Below are 17,485 nucleotides of genomic sequence, written 5' to 3'. Positions count from 1 at the left end.
GCGAGTGAGACTCGGCCTCGTCTTGTTTACTATACGTGGTGGCCGAGTAGTAAATGTATTTGCCATTGTTTTCTTCATCACGCTACATCAAGACAACCATAATTCCACCAACCGGAGGTGGTATTCCAACTTTGTGCGGATATCCTGCTCCATGGTCCCCATTGCTTTCACCAAACACTTCGAATCCAGATATGCAGGCTCTTCAACCGAACCCTTCTGTGTTTCGCCACCCATGCCATTGAGTATCCGCCCGAGTCTCCGAAGTCGGCCCTTGAGTAGTTCGTATATACACAGATTTGGGATCCCGCCGTTACCATCGCTTATACCCAACTCGCCGACCTGCGGCACACTTTTGGTTGGTTGCTCGTGGGGCGGCGATGCGCTGCCGGGAGCAACTCCGCGGAGGAGAACCTTGCCCAGGCTGTCGACAACCCAGTCGATAACGGGGCACAGCATCATCATGAAGTGAGATGATCGCGGCTTACAGTCCTGGCAGTGTCGGATTGTTTCTTCAGTGTGGTGTATTGAGCTCTCAATGTCCAGAAGAATGCCGAGCGGCACTTGTGAGTCTATCTCACTTGAAAGTTGCGTGTGGTGGTACACTGACTCCTGTAATTGGCAGATGAGAGAGAAGCAGTTGCAGTCCTTGGTGCTTGTGGAGTGAGATGTGTGCTCAGGGACACTCATTGGAATGGGGAGTCGCTGGTGTATTTCGCTTCCTTGGCTCACATCAGGTGTTGATACTGGGTTTAACTTTGTTTGTTCGGTTCCCGGGGTGTGATTTGGATAAGACATTCCAAAGTCTGGTAGTGAGTCCGGTGTTGAAATGCCCATGTACTGCTGCATTGACTGAGAAGGTGATGATTGCTCCATTGAGAAGCATGATGAAGTGAACGTGGGACTAGGCATATCCAGAGCGAGGAGATCTTCAATGGGGAAATTTGTGTCGCAGAGGGGGTTGGTGATGTTGATGCTGTAAGGTAGCAACCAGTCAAGATCTTGAGGCGCGGGTAGGCATCCCGGACGGTTGTCCCAGTTAGATGGCACGCCGTCAAAATAGTCGAGAAGCTTCGCCTCCATGTTTTCGCCAGTCGACGGGGTCGAAGTTCTACTGTCAGAAAAGTCGGTTACCGATGTGTCTGCCATGCAGTCGATACTGCCAATACGACTGCTGATACTGCTGCCGCTAATGCTGCCGAAAGAAGCATCACTCGGGCTGGGTGTGCATGGGAGAAAGTCCATTCTGTTGTGGTCTGCTGGGTGTTCCCACATTGGGGCGGCGGCGTTTTGTCGTTTACTTGGAACTTTAGGTGGCCTGCCGGCTTTCCGTACCCGACTGTAGACGCAATCTCGCCCACGGCGAAGACAGCGATGACATGCCGGTTTTGATTGATCGCATTTCAGCTTTGATCGAGTACAAAAATCACAAGAGTTTCGTAGCCTCCGGGTGTTGACGTCGATGCGATGCGCCGAGTTTGGGGCTGTGTTCATGTTTGTCATGATTGCGTTGATATGGATTGTGTTTGTCCGAGATGCCAAGTCAATGGGAGTTGAGTCTCAGGAGTTTAGCTGGGTAGGTAAGACCGGTAAACGTGCAGCCAAGACAATCGGCGGCGGGGCTACTACTTTTTGAGTACGACGGGATAGGTGTCAATTAGTTCTCGGGTCGACTCAGGTCAGTACACTAGCGCGTCTCCTCCTTGTGCCTACGGGAACTTTAACAGTCTTTCAAACAGGAATAGAGTTGATAAACGCGACTAGAACGCCAAGTAGTTCTCAGTGGTGGGTAAACGTCCCGGCTGCCCGGCATGGAGCGCAACTCTGCTGATATAGGGTAAGGCTGTGGATCACATTTGTGGGCAGGGGGCAATTGGAAAGTCTGAAAACGTGATTCAGATAAGAGGATTCAGAGTGTAGTAGCAATGGGAGCAGCTGGAGCCCAGGCCGATGTCTCGAGGGGTGTGTGAGAGTATGTGACAATGTATGAGCCTCGGAGTGCGTAAACAAACCGAAAGACCGGGAAACCTGGACAGGTACCCTTGGTGTGAACTGCTCGAGATTGGGGCAGGCAGGCTAGAAGCAGGGCCATCTGCGGGGTGGTGGTGGTGTACAGGACGGCCGCCAACGATCGACGGCCTGCTTCTGGTATCGAGCAGAAATTTCGAGGCAATGGGCCCCGGTGGAAGAACATTCGCGTGTTCCACGGTAACCTTCTGAACCGTAGGTAGTCTGTGTTGTATCGTCCAATGTTCCTCCACGGGCCAGAGCAGTACGCGCGGCCGAGTCATTTCCGTCTCCCTAGGGCTGAGGAAGCCATGTAGATGTAGATGTGAACCTGAGGGACTTTTGCGGTTGCCGATTTGCATGGAACCGAGGTCTTGGTTCGCCGACACTTGTGACAAGAAGAACACTGAGAGGATCGAATACATAGTTCTTCCTGCTAGAGATGATGGATGCGATAAGGTTTGTGGGGGTATGTGGTTGGTGACGCCGGCAGGCAGAGCTATGCAAGTCTGCCGCCGGGGATCTAAACCGCTCGATGTCGCGAATAGCATGAACCTTCCGCGCGGAAGTTTTGTCCTCGAAAGGTTGCCTGGCAGTGGTAGACTGTGACTTGCTCGGGAATCTTCTGCCCATAGCTTCTCTTGCATTGTTTCATGGCATTGGCGGGGCAGAGGGAGCTCGATGTGCTTTTGCCAAGATGGTCCGAGCTGTCCCCGACAAAGTTGGGAGAGTTGAACCTGCATGCAGGTAGGTATCTTACTGAAATGGCGGGCAGAATATGTGGCAGATGATTATTCGGTGCTCACAGATAGAGATCCTGCTTCATGGAACTACAATTCAATTCTTCAGTGTTCGATTCCGCGTGGGCACTGTTGCAAACGATTGCCTACAGCAACGTCTGTACTCAGAGAGTCTCAGAGAACCCAAATATCTCTCAGCGTAAGTGCGTAATTGGGTCCAATGCGAGCCGATACCGAGCCGATTGCTGCTGCCGGCCGGAGTCTACAGGAAACCCGGTACGGCGGAACTTTAAGTGGCCCTCAATATTTCCTAATCGGGTCTACGTTCGAAGTCGTCTATACCTCAGCCGCCAGCCTCAGATGGCCTCAAGTGTGGTCGGGTCCCCTCCCGTCGGGCTGCATTGGACGAAGCTCGAGCAAGCGTGTAGAAAAGGTTGCCCATCTTCACATTGCCAATCACTTGGCAACAGTTGCTCAAAAGTGAAATTCATCAGGCAAGTCATCCGAAATAATGGTGGCAAACGCAGATCTCATCTCTCTTTCATAGTGAGCCAATCAATTTCGAGTAGCACCATCGTGGAGGGAGATCTCATACACTTAGGGCGCGACACAACATGCGAACGATTGCGGCTGCGGCAAAGAAGGAAGTCGTCGAAATTTATGCAAGAACTAAGCAAGCGACGCGGCTTACACTTATCGTGAAAGCGTCAATGACGCGTCGACTAAGTGTGAAAAGCAACCAACGCCGATTCTGGGGACTAATCAAGACACCTCACACACGCTAAGGTAGCTTGAACATTCGCATAACTTCACGAGAAAAAAGAGCAACGCCTGAAGTCCTCAAAGCTTCCGTGCGGGCTGTTGTTTGGATGCAATGCTAATTGCCCACGGGCCGTAGTTGGGCGTGATGGGAAGAGCTTCTGCTCTCGACACTTGCCTGTTTTGCACTATGGTTGCACAGATGTGTAGATCGTCACGGTCTGTGTGCTAATATTTTGGATTCCATCGATGTGTCCCATTGAATCATGAATGATGTATCACTCTTGTGGTAGATCAGTTGAGATGGAATAGGAAGCGTATGGAAACTAGAGAGTCAGGCAAGCACACACATCGTGTAAATTGCTCGTTTAATTCGCCTCTAGTCATTCTAGAAGCCGTACAGAAGACCAACGTCGAGCGATATCTGAACTTAGTACACACGCAGGGCATAGAGTTTTGTTACTTAAGCAGACCAGCCCGGAGTAATTCTCGCTGTTTAAGCCCTATGGCGAGTCAGACTTTCGAAACCCTTTACTCTTCGACGGCCCCAAAACATAGGATGGCACACTATTGAGCAGAACATCTACCTATACTGCCGATGGCGAGTTGTGCGACAACAACAACTTGCAAGTTGGCCCCCCAACGCCCAGAGTTTGAACTTTGCCCGTGTTCGTCTCTAGCTGCAGACCCGAAACCGTGGATTGCCATGTGCAGGAACGCGCATTATTTCTCCCCTTCCACATAGTAAGGCGATTCTCATGATTTACACCACGCCCCATGTCCAACGGAATCCTCGAAGAGCCAGCCACACAACGTACCTCGTAACTTTCCGACGCTTTCCTCAGGAAACCTTCTGATTGGTGGAGACTTCCGGTGGTCTACCTACAATATCTTCCCCATGGCACCGGATGCACCAACCATCCGTCCCCGGAAAGCGACTTAGCCACCATTTCGGCTCGGAATGTCCAGGTAGCGTACGCGCGGTCGTGGGTTTCTCCGCCGTCGCCCGCTTACCCCCTCCTCTCGGCACGGACTTTCAGAAGTATGTCTTCAGATCCTGTGTAAGCGGGCGCCATCAATGGCGCCCGCTTATGATACTCACTCTCCTCCTCTACGGCAGATAATTTTAGAGTAGACAGCCGACTTCCTTTACACGGACATGATGAGTATGCATATAGGATACGGCCACTCCAATGAGTACGATTGGTTGCATTGCAAAACCCCTATAAACTCTGCGTAGGTACTTTATTCAGCACCGGCCAAGGTTTGGAAGTGGAAAGCCACATGATGGATATGTGTTCTTCCTTTTCTCCCCAGATTGCCTCGAGCGATTACCTTAAGTTGGACAAGTAATGGCAGAAATCGGACGCCAAGAACCTGCACGCAATGCTGTCACTTTCAAGGCCACAGGCGCATTTGGACCCTTATGGCGAAGCTCTCTATCTAAGATATGATTAGACACTAAAAGGACTGGTTAAAAATGCTTTGGATGTAGGTGAACCCCGTTCGAACGCATTTTGACTTGCGCACTATCTTCATTCCACCTACTGGCAAATGTTGTGTGAAATTTCTAGCATTTCTAGGCCTTGGATCTATAGCTTACACGGATATTTACCGGCGCATGTGAAATCCGGACTCTCTTAACCATGGAGACGCATGCCATTTCTTCATACGTCACCTTTTAACCGCCGCTAAAGAAGACCTGTAACGTGGAGAGTCACACGACAGCCGCCACGATCTCATTGCCAAAAAGAGCCGCGACTCATGGTTGGCGTTGCTTTACCCTTGTTGGAAGTTGAGCCTTGCCCATTCTCGAGTCATCGGCACTTGTCAAAACCTACGACGTGGGGGGTCAAAACAACTGAAATTCTCGTTGAAGAGATGTCAGATGCTACAAGAGCAAGTCACCGCGAGAGTCGGGCATTCACCCAACTCCGGAACTTAATCGAGATTCGAAGTTCGTCGCGATCTCACTTGGCCCGGGGATGACAGGTGGATATCGGGAAGCTTAATGTAGTTCCCGATGTCGTAATGAGGGACTATGCGTACTTGACTACTTAGGTAATGAGATGGCGAGGTGCAAGGGCTGGTTCGCGCGTTGACATTGCTCTGCAACACAAATTTGCAACCGAATTGCGATGACTGGTTCTATTACAAGAAGAGAGTTTAAGTTGACGCTTGAACGGATGGTGTCTTGCTCTTAGCCCGTGGTGCCGTAGCGTTGCCCGCTTTCGTTACTAATTCTTAGCAACGATTGCTCGAGTTGGATGCCCATCTTTGCTTCGACGGCGTCTCATCTGGATTCGTAGATATGAACACCTGTCAGACAAAAGTGATGATGTCAGGGCCTAACACTACAAACCTTAATGTCAGTTAACTATATACGGCAGACAAGGGTATAGAAGAATTGTTGTTGAGTCATTCGCATTCATGTATCTTGCTCGAGGACTAGACAAGACTTCCAAATCGTGGTCTTTTCACGGGAGTTGGATAGGAATCGGAATTTGATTGAGCAGTAACTGTCTTAGCAAAAGACTACGTTAGTTACAATGTTACCGGTTGTGGTCCAAATAAACAACACATTGGTTATCTTTTCACCTACCTTAGCCATCGCCTGCCACCCTAGGTGAGCAAGAGATTGGTAACCAATGGGCGACTAGGTCTGCTTTCTTTTCCTACCTAGAAGACTTTTAGAACTATGCGTATACGATTCATTCGATCTCTCGCGGAGAAACAGTCAGACATGGCTCTCATTTCCATCCATATGCGTGTGCTGACACGAAGTCATGTCTTTACCCCTGCATTGGTGGATGTAGCGATCAAATGGAAAGAGCCGTGCCACATCCCGCAGATCTCCCCGCATTCTCCACGTTGTCCCGCGCAGCGGTTTCCCGCCACTAGCGGGTTTGCTTTGACGGGACTGGCGGACATTGTTTCTCGCCCACTCGTTACTGGCGGAATTCGGGATTGAAAATGGTTTACATAACACTGCTCCTGGAACCATTTTTTCTTTCCTTAGATGGTGGAAATAGAAATTTCTGCTCATGCGTTTGTCGGAGAGCTTCTTTGTGAATAGCATCCAGTTTTGCGACTCGAGAGGAGGTACCGCTGGAACTCAAGGGTCTCTCCACTAGGGGTTCTGCAGCACCATCCGAAACTAACAACTTTCGACCTGCAAACGAAAAACAAAAAACCCAAAACTCGCTTCGAGGACCAATATCCGATCAACTTCTTTCGTTTCAAATCAGCGACACATGACTTCAACGCTGTTGTCGGCTGAAGTTTGAGCTAACTATGCAGATCCTGGAGGTCAAACGGCGGCTGCAGTACACATGTTCACCAAGAGGTTTGCAACAATCATGTGTGACAGGGGAGCTGTACCGAAAAGAGACTGGCTGAGGTTTGTTACCATATGACAGAGTGTGGAACGAAACAAAGAAGCAAAGAACTACGCTCAAAAATGGAGAGAGTTTTGAGGCCCGAGAATATTCGTACGTGCAGAAAGTTCGTCAGTCGTTTACGACGAAGTATCAAGGAAGGAAAGAATAAGAACGCAAGCCAACATTGATAAGTGCCAGCGATGGGCTAGTTTGGTTGGATAGATTCCTTCAGCATGAAGTTGAAAGATATCTAGCTGCACAACCTAATGTCTCTGGCTTCAGGAACAGTTGAGGACATCGTTGAGCAGAGTAAGATGAAGACTGAGCCATATTCCTTCCGCCAGGTTAGTTTAACTTTCTGTTGGTATCTGAAGATTGGTTGACTGATGTGTGCATTAGGCAGGTCAGCTCCTTACTCAGCGATCTATCCGACCAACCTTGTTTATCAACACACGATTCACGAAACGGGCGACGGGATGGCATAGGAACAATTTACGGCCTCAATCCTTTTCTCCACCAATATTCTTTCGCCGACAGAGTTTGGAATGCAATCGTAAGAGGCAGTGGCACGGAGCCGCCAGACTTTGGACCATGAGCGCTTTCACATGGAACGTCGACCCAGAGAAACGCAGATCAAGCGCGTGGCTATATGCAAAGGAGCAGGACACATTTCGTGATAGGCGTATCGACCGGTGGATGCTTCCAGACATCCGTCGCTTTCAAAGGAGGCAGGCAAATACGGCGGCTTCCCAGTGGCTTCTTCGCGTGGCAAGTATGACAACTAGGTTGCGGGAGCTCCCGTCTGGGGAAGACTCAGAAGGAAATCGGCCCTTCGGAAACGACGGAGACTTCCCAATCAGTGTCTTTAGCCCAAATAAGGCGAGACATCGAAACACTCCGCCAAAAATGGATCCTCTTCGCGTCGAGGTTCAGCTCTCTACTGCACACAAACTCCCGATAAAGTGTTGACAGGCAGGAACGATCGGCGGACATTTCGGACAACCAGGATGATTTCAGGGCTCGGAGCAAACATCCTACTACCGAGATGAAGGCAGGCTTTGAAAAAGGCCCCCTCATTCCGACTATGCCGCGGTGGACTGAGGTTGCGAGCGGGGTTGATTGGACGAGAAACACGACCAAGTTTGGAAGTGTTGCACTCACTGAGACCATTTCCATCAACATGAACGAACGAACCACGGGTCCTCGAGCCGGAGAGTTATGCAGGCGCGGTATTGTAGGCATGGAGAGAGTCGCATTGAACCGAATTGTTCCCCTTTCAGGTTCAGGAGGATGGGGAAATTGAAGAGCAAGAACGAAACCAGGAGACCTCAAAAAGGTGGCCAGAAAATCATCGGCTCGTCGCTCCGCAATCCCACGAACGGCCCACTATCAAGCCAGCTTAATTGAGTTAGTCTGGAAATTAGGCAGGCCCAGACGGACGTTTGTGATGCGGAGAAGCCCCATATATGCGGGGCTTTCATCCTAGCCGAACCACTGAGGGTCTGGGAAATCATTGTGGGAAAGCGGGGAAGGTGCGCCTTCCTGGCCCAGTAGCTGCAGGTGTGGCTCGGGGGAAGGAGGCACTTGGAAGGAAGCAGGTGGCAGGTGACTTGCCGTTTTTTGATTTGATCGCCTCATGCCGAACATCGACGTTCCCTTTCGCGCAGCTTCCTGTCAGATCAGGCGAGAGAACGACATCATCGGATGAGAGAGCTCGCGACAAGGTACTGGACATCAAATATCGACTGCGGTCCACATAGACTTCGGGTTCTACAGACGGAGAGCCGACACCCAAGACCCAACAATGAGATACTCAACAGCTTGCTCGGCGTGTCGGTAAGTCAATCTGCGAATCTATGCCCTTTGAGCTTTGCTGGCGTCTCCGCCGACCCCTTCGTTCATCGACTTTGAGGCGCATCAGTGGCATCACTACTGACAGCATGACAGCGCACGGCGGAGGAAATGCGAGGTTCCTATCGGTGGCGGCCAGTGCACTTACTGTGCAGCCCAGAACATTGCCTGCTCGAGGGCTGGCACCATAATTCAGCCCAAGGCGGCTCCCATCAGTCCCATATCTATCGCAACACCAAAGACGCCGACAGTCACTGAGATCATCCTTGCCAGTCCGCCTGGCATCACTCCTTCAGCTGCTGTTGCAGACAAGGCGCTCTGCTTCGAGCTTGTAGAGTTGTACTTCAAGTATATCCACGATCAGCTTCACTCCCTTTTCCACAGGCCCAGCTTCATGCTGGATCTACACGAGGGAACTGCCCCTCTGGTACTTGTCTACGGAATGATGGCACTATCAGCGCGATTCTCGTCGAATTCCATATTCAACGGGATATCCCCCATGTCGCGGGGCGAGCTTTTTGCCAATGAGGGAAATCTACTACTCAACTTGCGTGACGTTTCACTTACCACGGCACAAGCATGCGTCTTGCTGGGCGCGTACTCCATCGTAGAGGGCGAAGCTGGGGCAGAAACCATCTTCTATTCGGCGGCTTGCAGGATAGCCAACTATCTCGATCTACCCAACCTGCCAACCCCAGATCCGCTCCAGAGAGAAATCCACATCAGAGGTAGAAAATCCGCCCTATGAACTATGCTACGGTACTGATACTGACCGTCTGAAGTGTATTGGTCTCTTTGTATGATCGACGTGTGGTCATCCACTGGTGTCAATCTGCCACGCCTCATGGACCGTCGAATGGATGTCCCGTTGCCCATGAACGAGTCAACTTTTCTCAACATGACCCGGGCAAACAACAACCACTTCGACTTCATTCTCTCACCAAATCGTGAAGACTCACTGATCGCGCAAATGATCAAGCTGAACAGTATTCTGATGAGAGTTAATGACGCCATCAAGAGTCTCACATCTGATGTTGACGTGACCAACATCGACGAGACTGTCTCTCAACTGTCGCAAGAGCTCGAAGCTTGGGAGGTGGCCCTACCCCACAATCTCCGCGATACCCCAAGTAACCTCCATGCCTTCGCCTCTCAAGGCCTTGGGCGAATCTTCATTGCCGTGCACACTGGCCACTACCACTACAGTCAGCTACTGTACTACCAGTACCTAGACGAAGTTCAGCGCTTCCCAGCTTCACCAACAGCACAGATGTTTGCGCGCAAATGCAAAGAGAACGCTATCTCCATGTCACGTATCATCGATCTCGCAAACACAACACCTGGCTGTGACGCCAAATTCAACATGCTCGGACACATTATTGTCATCACGTCTTCAATCTTTATCCACACTCTGCTGTTCGAGACGGACGAAGCTGAGATTGCAAATGCCCGTGCTACGCTAGAGCGTCATTTCAATACCCTCGTCGCTCTGCGGGCGTACTGGCCAGCACTGGAGGTATGCTTCGCACGGCTAAAGACGTTCCATGAGCTATGCCGCAAGAGCATGAACACCAGCTACCGCATGGATCGGTGGATGTTACGGTTCTTAACCGAGTTTGCGCGACCAATCGACGAGAAGGAGCGTGACGAAGATGGCCACATGGACTTAGATCGCTGGAGTGTGGGTAACATCGGAATCAGTCCCGAGAACTGGGCATAGCAGTGCAAGGACTCGGACGCATAAGCTTCACAGCACGTGCTTATCGGCTGGGCATCCGGGGGCATGTCGAAACGAAGCAAATGCATCAACGAATCCAGAAAGCCCACCTCCAAGTCGCAGCGGTTGAGCGGCAATGCGTTGTAACAACCTATCGGCAGGTTGACGCTGAAGGGCACTGACTAATAATGCCTGCTCGGCTGGTGCTCGGCTGGGGTATGAGCCGAAGTCACATCGCCAGACACGTCAATCTTGCAGAGAGCGCATACAGAAAACGTCTGAACCTTAGCCAATCCGGTCCTGTCCAATGCCAACAGCCAAAAGCCAAGTTGAGCCAGATGTCTGGTTAAGGGGGCGGGAGGGCCCGTCTTGTGCCTCGATCAAAAAGTATCCAATCACAAGTTTGCCTAAACGACGAGTCAAGGAGTCCAAATGGTGTTGAGTAGGGTCTTGTGATGATCCAATATGCAAGGTTTAACGGAAAGTAATGTGGGATGATTTGTGTCATCCAAAGGGTGAATAATACGCTATGAAACTTGGGTGTTGTTTTCTCGGAAGAACATGCCGTAGGGCACACCATGGGGGGTACACGTGGGATCTAACACATATTCTAAAGTTCTACAGTGGCAAGCAGATCGTCGGGAAACGAAAAACCTTGAGTTTGCTGTAAAGAGATGTGTTACTTGAACCCGAAAATGTTTACTTCCATGCGAGGAATACTCGTCACGCCATCGACTCGGAATCTAAGTCGAGTTTTCGAGTCGAGGGCTGCCGGTGGGCTTCTCAATCCATCCTGATCCTCAACTTCTGACTGCGACCATTTCACTTGACCTCTTCTGGTGCAAGCCGATCACCAGTCTCTTCCTCATCAACGACCTTACCCGGGTTGATCTGTACCTCGGACCTCGGATAGTCCCCAAAGTGCCTCACCGGCACGCCATCGTGGAATATGCGATCAATCTCCTCGAGGCTCCTCCCCTTACACTCTGGCACGCAGAAGAAGACAAACAATGCCGAGAAGACGGCGATGCTGCCAAAGATGAAGCCGACTTTGCTTTGTAGCGCGGCGTAGGGCGCGTTGAGGAGGTAGGGTAGGGTGAAGTTGACGAGGAAGTTCATGAAGATGTTGACGAGGGAGGAGACGCGCTGGGAGCGATCGCGGAGGCGGAGGGCTGGGACTTCGGTTACGACTACGTAGGTTAGGGGGCCCCATCCGAGACCGAAGCCGGCGCCGACTGTGGTGAGGATCAGTTTACTGTACAGGTACTCATCGTCGGTGTTGGAGTTGGATTGTTCTTACATAGGAGGAGCATGCCGACCATGCCTGACTTATTGGCGTTGGGGACGGGCCTTGGTACGCCGAGGCCAGCCATTGTGTATAGTGCAACTGTCTGAACCGCAGCACCAACAAGTAGGATTTTGCTTGGGAGAATGTCAGTATCCCATCAAGCATCGATGGAAAGAAAGCTCTCGTACCGTCGTCCAATCCGATCCGTCAAGAATAAACATGTAATAATCAATCCAGTCGTCAGCGCCGACGACCCCAGCGTGACATCGAACGGGTTCAGCGTGCCGAGTGACTTGACCCAGACAGCGCCATACTGCGATGCGAAAGCCTGGCCAGTCGCCTGCTGGAAGAAGGACATGCCGACGGCGATGGCGGTGCGCTTCCGGTTCACGCCTTGGAAGAGCTCCTTTGTTCGGCCCTGCTCGGGCTCATCGAGGAGGGATTGTTGGATCTTAGAGAATTCGTGGGCAATGTCATCGTCGGACATGGTCCCTTCGCGGAGGAGGTGGTGGGCTTTTCTCGCTTCCTCTACGCGGTCTCGAAGGAGGAGCCAGCGGGGAGACTATTGGAGGGGGTACAAGAGTCAGCTTATCAATGTTGAATGATGAGAATCGTGAGGCATGTTCACCTCTGGTATGAACCAGACCAAGGCTAGCACGATTGATGGGATAACGTAGAAGAGACCGAAGGGAATCTTATAGGCACGGCTGTCTTGGAAACCTGATGTTCCGCGGCAGATGGAGTTAATGACGAGGCCACCGAGCTATACTCCGGGGATCAGCAAGTATTAAACAGAATAGTGGTTCGTATCATGAAGGTGTGCGTACGCCAATGGAGAGTTGATATGTTCCAACGACCATTCCTCGAACCGGAGCCGGGACGATTTCTGACTGGTATACGGGGACCACAGCCAGTTCGAATCCAACGTAGACATCTGGAACCTGTCAATGATTGCTCCGTGTCTAATTTGTTTGTTCGAGTAGGTTTTCTCATACAGTTTAGGATTCTGCCTACGAGAATTTGTTCCTTAGTCGTGGATGTGACTACAACCGTGGCACTAATAAGGGCGTAGACGCTCATCACGATCATAGTCGTGCGACGACCGAAGCGTGCGCTGGTCAGACTTCCAATTACGAGGCCTGAAGTACCGTGTTAGTAGCCAACATCATCATCATCACCGACTTGCCCTTGCAGCACCTGAACGTCAAGGTTCCACGGATATGAACGTACCAGCAGCGAAGCCAATGTAATTCAGACTATTCAGCAACGACAAAAAGTACGTCGGAATTTTCCATTGCCTTGTCGCGTCGTCGTACTCGCCAAATTGCCTCTCAAAGGCATCCATGGCCTGCGTCGAGGTGAAGGCCTGGTTGTCGAAGCCATAGTTGAACTGCGATACGGCGATCAGGAACACAGAGGCAAAGAGCCTCTTGTTGAAGTGCTGTGTTACCGATTTGATACCCATCATAGCTAATGATCACCGAGGATGAGCTCGAACTGGTCCACGGAGCCAAGGCCGGTCATAGTGGTTTCGGGGTGTGGGCGAGAGTTAAGTTATATCGCGTTTATACATTCGAGCCTTTGCTACACTAACAAGCATCTGTGGTATGTCGCCATGTCACGACGCTGACAGTGAACCGAAGACAGGGACGTGGGATTCGCGACTAGTCGTCCTGGTGGAGACTTTGGAAGCATGGAAAGTCTGGAGAAAGTGAGCTGCAAACCGCTTGCAGATGGTTCGTGACAGCGGATCTCGGCGGATGGAGTGTTGTTAGGGGGTCAGATGCTCCCCAAGGTGGTGCAAGCGAGATCCGGCGAGATGCGATGGAGACCCACTTGTTCTTCGAAACATCATCTTGGCCCCGTCTTGCGTGCTTGGGCTGGACAGCTTGAGTCTAGTTCTTAAATTCGGGAAAGTTGAGTTGTTCCGGGTATGTTTCTCCGTCGTTGGATATGTCTTACATCTAGGTCTATTCTGGACTGTACATGTATCATTCAACTTTTAACTCAGTCCGCTGTTTCCATGTCTGCGCGTCCTTAGATGCTGGCAGGGTCTGGATCCATATAGCCCGATAGGAACCAGCTTAGCTCACCGCTCATGTCGAACTGCGAAGGAGCTACGAAGTAATCTGGTGCCAGCTGATTTTCTGCAAAACCGGACCATGTAAGCGGCCCATCCAGACTGGGGCCAATGTCATTGAGACCAGCCGCACTGGCTAGAGAGGCCGGATAGATGTCGACAGAGTCCGTCATCGTCATGTCTGTCGTTTCCGAGGTCTGGAGGATCGAAGGCGCTTGAGGAGGATCGGAGTGCTGTAGCGCGACTTCGTCCGCCGTCTTAGCGTTGCTATCGAAGCTCTGAGATAACGGATGATACCTGCTTAGCAAGTTATTCCGCTGGACTTCGCTGCTGACTGGCGCGAGCTCCTGTGCTTCCGCGTCGTTTTGTCTTCTGTTTTTATCGGCTTCGACCATCTTTTCGACGTCTTGCTGTAGTACCGCAATGATGGGCGCGATCTTAGCCATGTCGTCTAGCAAGGTGATGTTGCTCTGGCACAGAGCCTCCACTGCCTCGTCATTGAGCTCCGCCGTCTCGCCGGTGATCGGATCGACAAGGCCATCATACAGCTTGCACCGTCGCGCCGTGAGGAGAGTCTTGGTACACTGATGCACCATGCTCCCGTACCCCAGACGGAGGGGGATACGCGTCTGCTTTGACTGCAGGGCGCCCTTGGCACGGAGGTTCTGGAGATGTTCCCATAGTCTCGCCTGCCGTAGAGCGTGGGATACCGCAAGTGCGCGCCACTCGGATACAAAGTCTGGCGGGGCGCTCGCGAGAAATTTCGGCGATGCGCTCTCCCTGTACGCGGCTGGGAGCGCGACGCGGAAGAGGTCGCAGGCGCACTGGAGGTACCACGAGTTGAGCGTTAGGTAAGACGAGAACTCTGATGTGGTTGAATGAGAGAACATGTTGAGTTCGCTCAATTGCAGATGTTTGGGTGTGTTTTTGAGGAAGAGTCTCAGTCGGTCTCGTAGATCTTTCATGATTGTTACTGCTTTGGAAACTGCGGTTGGGGAGTGGTTTGAGTGGCTATCTATAACGATTCTCTTTGTTAATCTGTGGGCGTCAGTATCAACTATGTCAATGGAGGAAGGAAAGTCTTCAAAAGCCTACCGCAGTATCTCACAGCGAAGCGGTAAGAGCATTATCAAGTAGGCGTTAGGCCCAGCTTCATGGGATGCAAGTGCCTCCACCCCATCACTAAGCCTGCCGGTCGGCTTCATTAGTCCGTGGCAGAAAGCATGTTCTGAGTTTGGCAACGAAGTCCTCATCCACCGATCTGGTAACGAAGTGAACTCATCCAGACCCGCTGAGAGCATCTTATCCATAGTCCACACATGCCACACCAGGCGCCGCTCACACTCGCGCTTGATGAGCGCGGCGGTGGTATCATTCTCAGACGCCGGTCTCTCGTCGTTGAGCTGAAATGAGACTGCTAACCTTGCGGCCATGCTGATGAGCAGCCACATCTTGCCGAACTGCCTGTAGGCGAAGTTTTGAAACATGGAGAGGATGAGCAGCTGGATGTTGAGCACCTTGAAAACATTGAGGTTGCCGAATATGTAGGCGTCTACTTCTTTGGCCCACTGAACGGATAGGACTCGCGACTCGCGCGAGCGGGAGACGAACATTGCTGCGGTCGCGCATATTGACGTGCAGAGGATGGGTGGTAGCTTCCCGGCATAAAACTCTTCCATTACGGATGGCCGATGGAAGAAATCGTGGCCTATTGGATAGACGTGGTCAAAGTACGCCTCGAGATGCTGACGGATCACGTCTGTACTGAGGAGAGCGTGATCTAGGGCCGTGTTCAGAGACACCCTGCCGACGCCGTACTGCTGGTTCAGTGTAGATTCTGCCTCATAGGAGGCGCTCTGGCTGAAGGTGCTGCTAGATTCTGGAGAAGCAGACTGTTGCTGTTGTCCCCCGACATGTCTGCCCTTACGCCTTGATGCCGATGATGGGTATACGCATGATAGTTTCCTTCGATTGCAATGGAAGCATTGCGGGCGGTGGCCGGAGCACTTGGCCTTTTGAACACGGCACTCCGTACATGCGGCCGCAATTCGCCGTCGTTTGGTCCCGGCTTCCGTCAGATTGTCTGCCGGGGCTGAAAGTCCTTGTGGATTCGGGACTTCTGGTGACAGATTGATCTCCGAATAGTTAAAAGTACAGTCAAGTCGCAGTCGACGACAGTTCTCACATGGCTCAGGGCCCCCAGTGCATTTGACCTGAGGTTTGTCAGTGTGCTTGCCCATCATGCGCGGAGGCGGGGAGCGGGGAGCCTCAATGCGGATGCTTCAATTACCTTTCGGCGCTTACACGTCAGACACCGGGGTCTGGGTATCGGTGTCCGCTCAGGTTCGGCAACCGGACTGGGGCTCGGCATCATGTCTCGGCCTCCTCCGTTTGACAGGGCGTAAATTTGAAGAGAAACCTAACCGCCGCGGGGCTCTCGCATCAAAACTTCGTTGTCGAGACTCAACGGCGGACCGGGATGCGGAACCCGGAAGAGACCGAGGATAATATGCTCCGGAAACCCCAGTTTTCCCACCGAAGTACACTGACGTGCTCAGCATGCGGGGTCGCTCTAAGCCCTTTTGAAAGCAACGCAGCCCACAACGCATAGGATTCAGCGAATCCGAGGGCGTGAGGGGACCCGAAGGGGCAGAGCACACCATTGTGTTGAAGAATTGCGGAAGAGTTGCCCGACGCAATTGGATAGTTATTTCAAGCACCGATGTGTGTGTGAGAGAGAGAGGGAGGGAGAGAACGAGAGACACGATATCGCCTAATAATGCCGTACAGCTATACCCTGTACTTTGTTGATTAGGGCTACACCATCGACTCTACGCTTTCTTGCTATCTTATGCTGTTATTCAAGCATTGTTATATGCTGCAGATTTGCCCACGCTGGAGTCGATTTGAAGTCGTTTGGGAGGTGAAGGAACCTTCCTAGTCAGCATCTCCCGAGCCATTCGCCCGTGTTTGAACCGCGGAATAGCCACCATTGATCAGGTGCGGGTAGAATTAATTGCCTCGAATTGATCTTTGATAATAATATCTCCCCATGGTGGTTTGCAGCAGGAAACCAAAAGCCGAGCTGGCGATACCGGCGCTGGCTCGAACAGCTAGCACAGGATATAATGGTTTCTCTGCATCGACTTCATCTGTAAATCGTAAGACCTGTTTGGTTTGAGACTTGAGTCCAACCACTGCGATGAATTTCACTCGACAATCCCGTTGGAACAGTTTCTTCTTATAAAATCTTTCAGAGTGAGAACTCAAGCTGAGAAGAAGTTGATTCATCTTGATACAAATCCGGGTTGAGATTAAAGAGGAGACGAATCCTATGACCACACTGAGAGGCACTTTGAGACGTGACATGGCAGGAAAGAGCTACTGATGGAAGATTGAGGAATTTTATTGTGACTTCGCAACTTCTTCAGTCCTCATATCACAGTTTTCGCATGTCAACTAGATCTTCTTAAGACCGGTTGTAGAGGGAGTCGGAACTTGTTAATCGAGAGATGGCAGCAAGGTGTGGCAACTAGTTACCTGTAAGACAAAGCCCCAGGTCACTTATTAAGTGGTCCCGCTCTTCTCGCATGCTTTGAGCTGATGAGTTGCCAAGGCCCCGTGCCGGCAGCGGACTGTGCCCGGGTCGGAGCCGACCCGAAGCCT

At 51.5% G+C, this 17,485-nt stretch overlaps 5 protein-coding genes across 5 annotated transcripts; 1 reads left to right on the top strand and 4 right to left on the bottom strand.

The window, feature by feature from the left end:
• Positions 1 to 87: 87 nt before the first annotated feature.
• BDZ83DRAFT_755057 (uncharacterized protein) lies at positions 88 to 1,242 on the bottom strand (the record flags this gene model as incomplete). The annotated part of the gene is made up of 1 exon (XM_060514563.1): positions 88 to 1,242. The coding sequence occupies one exon, from the start codon at positions 1,240 to 1,242 to the stop codon at positions 88 to 90; it is 1,155 nt and encodes a 384-aa protein (XP_060361728.1).
• A 7,445-nt stretch (positions 1,243 to 8,687) lies between these two features.
• On the top strand, positions 8,688 to 10,454 carry BDZ83DRAFT_654616 (fungal-specific transcription factor domain-containing protein; the record flags this gene model as incomplete). The annotated part of the gene is made up of 3 exons (XM_060510730.1): positions 8,688 to 8,719; positions 8,843 to 9,462; positions 9,517 to 10,454. The coding sequence occupies 3 exons, from the start codon at positions 8,688 to 8,690 to the stop codon at positions 10,452 to 10,454; spliced, it is 1,590 nt and encodes a 529-aa protein (XP_060361727.1).
• Positions 10,455 to 11,152: 698 nt separating this feature from the next.
• On the bottom strand, positions 11,153 to 13,491 carry BDZ83DRAFT_457342 (sugar transporter). Its single transcript, XM_060503203.1, has 7 exons — positions 12,970 to 13,491; positions 12,735 to 12,878; positions 12,567 to 12,673; positions 12,368 to 12,502; positions 11,928 to 12,301; positions 11,752 to 11,873; positions 11,153 to 11,686 (listed from the first exon to the last, which is right to left on the bottom strand). The coding sequence occupies exons 1-7, from the start codon at positions 13,205 to 13,207 to the stop codon at positions 11,274 to 11,276; spliced, it is 1,533 nt and encodes a 510-aa protein (XP_060361726.1). The 5' UTR covers positions 13,208 to 13,491; the 3' UTR covers positions 11,153 to 11,273.
• Positions 13,492 to 14,792: 1,301 nt separating this feature from the next.
• BDZ83DRAFT_457347 (uncharacterized protein) lies at positions 14,793 to 16,239 on the bottom strand. The gene is made up of 2 exons (XM_060503204.1): positions 16,110 to 16,239; positions 14,793 to 16,032 (listed from the first exon to the last, which is right to left on the bottom strand). The coding sequence occupies exons 1-2, from the start codon at positions 16,191 to 16,193 to the stop codon at positions 14,911 to 14,913; spliced, it is 1,206 nt and encodes a 401-aa protein (XP_060361725.1). The 5' UTR covers positions 16,194 to 16,239; the 3' UTR covers positions 14,793 to 14,910.
• Positions 16,240 to 16,741: 502 nt separating this feature from the next.
• On the bottom strand, positions 16,742 to 17,309 carry BDZ83DRAFT_631494 (uncharacterized protein). The gene has a single exon (XM_060508905.1). The coding sequence runs from the start codon at positions 17,186 to 17,188 to the stop codon at positions 16,832 to 16,834; it is 357 nt and encodes a 118-aa protein (XP_060361724.1). The 5' UTR covers positions 17,189 to 17,309; the 3' UTR covers positions 16,742 to 16,831.
• Positions 17,310 to 17,485: the final 176 nt, after the last annotated feature.

The sequence above is a fragment of the Colletotrichum acutatum genome (assembly GCF_030867785.1).
Source record: "Colletotrichum acutatum strain CBS 112980 chromosome Unknown BDZ83scaffold_92, whole genome shotgun sequence".
NCBI lineage: Eukaryota > Fungi > Ascomycota > Sordariomycetes > Glomerellales > Glomerellaceae > Colletotrichum > Colletotrichum acutatum.
The sequence above is the reverse complement of the archived record's forward strand: the minus strand, read 5'-3'. Positions and strand labels throughout refer to the sequence as shown.

What these genes read in the sequence shown, in the direction of transcription:
- BDZ83DRAFT_631494 (XM_060508905.1), bottom strand. Translation starts at nt 17,188, where the DNA reads ATGTCACGTCTCAAAGTGCCTCTCAGTGTGGTCATAGGATTCGTCTCC.
- BDZ83DRAFT_457347 (XM_060503204.1), bottom strand. Translation starts at nt 16,193, where the DNA reads ATGATGCCGAGCCCCAGTCCGGTTGCCGAACCTGAGCGGACACCGATA. An exon ending in TGACGTGTAAGCGCCGAAAG is followed by an intron (nt 16,033 to 16,109) that starts GTAATTGAAGCA and finishes GACAAACCTCAG; the next exon opens with GTCAAATGCACTGGGGGCCC.
- BDZ83DRAFT_457342 (XM_060503203.1), bottom strand. Translation starts at nt 13,207, where the DNA reads ATGATGGGTATCAAATCGGTAACACAGCACTTCAACAAGAGGCTCTTT. An exon ending in CATATCAACTCTCCATTGGC is followed by an intron (nt 12,503 to 12,566) that starts GTACGCACACCT and finishes CCCGGAGTATAG; the next exon opens with CTCGGTGGCCTCGTCATTAA. An exon ending in ACGGATCGGATTGGACGACG is followed by an intron (nt 11,874 to 11,927) that starts GTACGAGAGCTT and finishes CATTCTCCCAAG; the next exon opens with CAAAATCCTACTTGTTGGTG.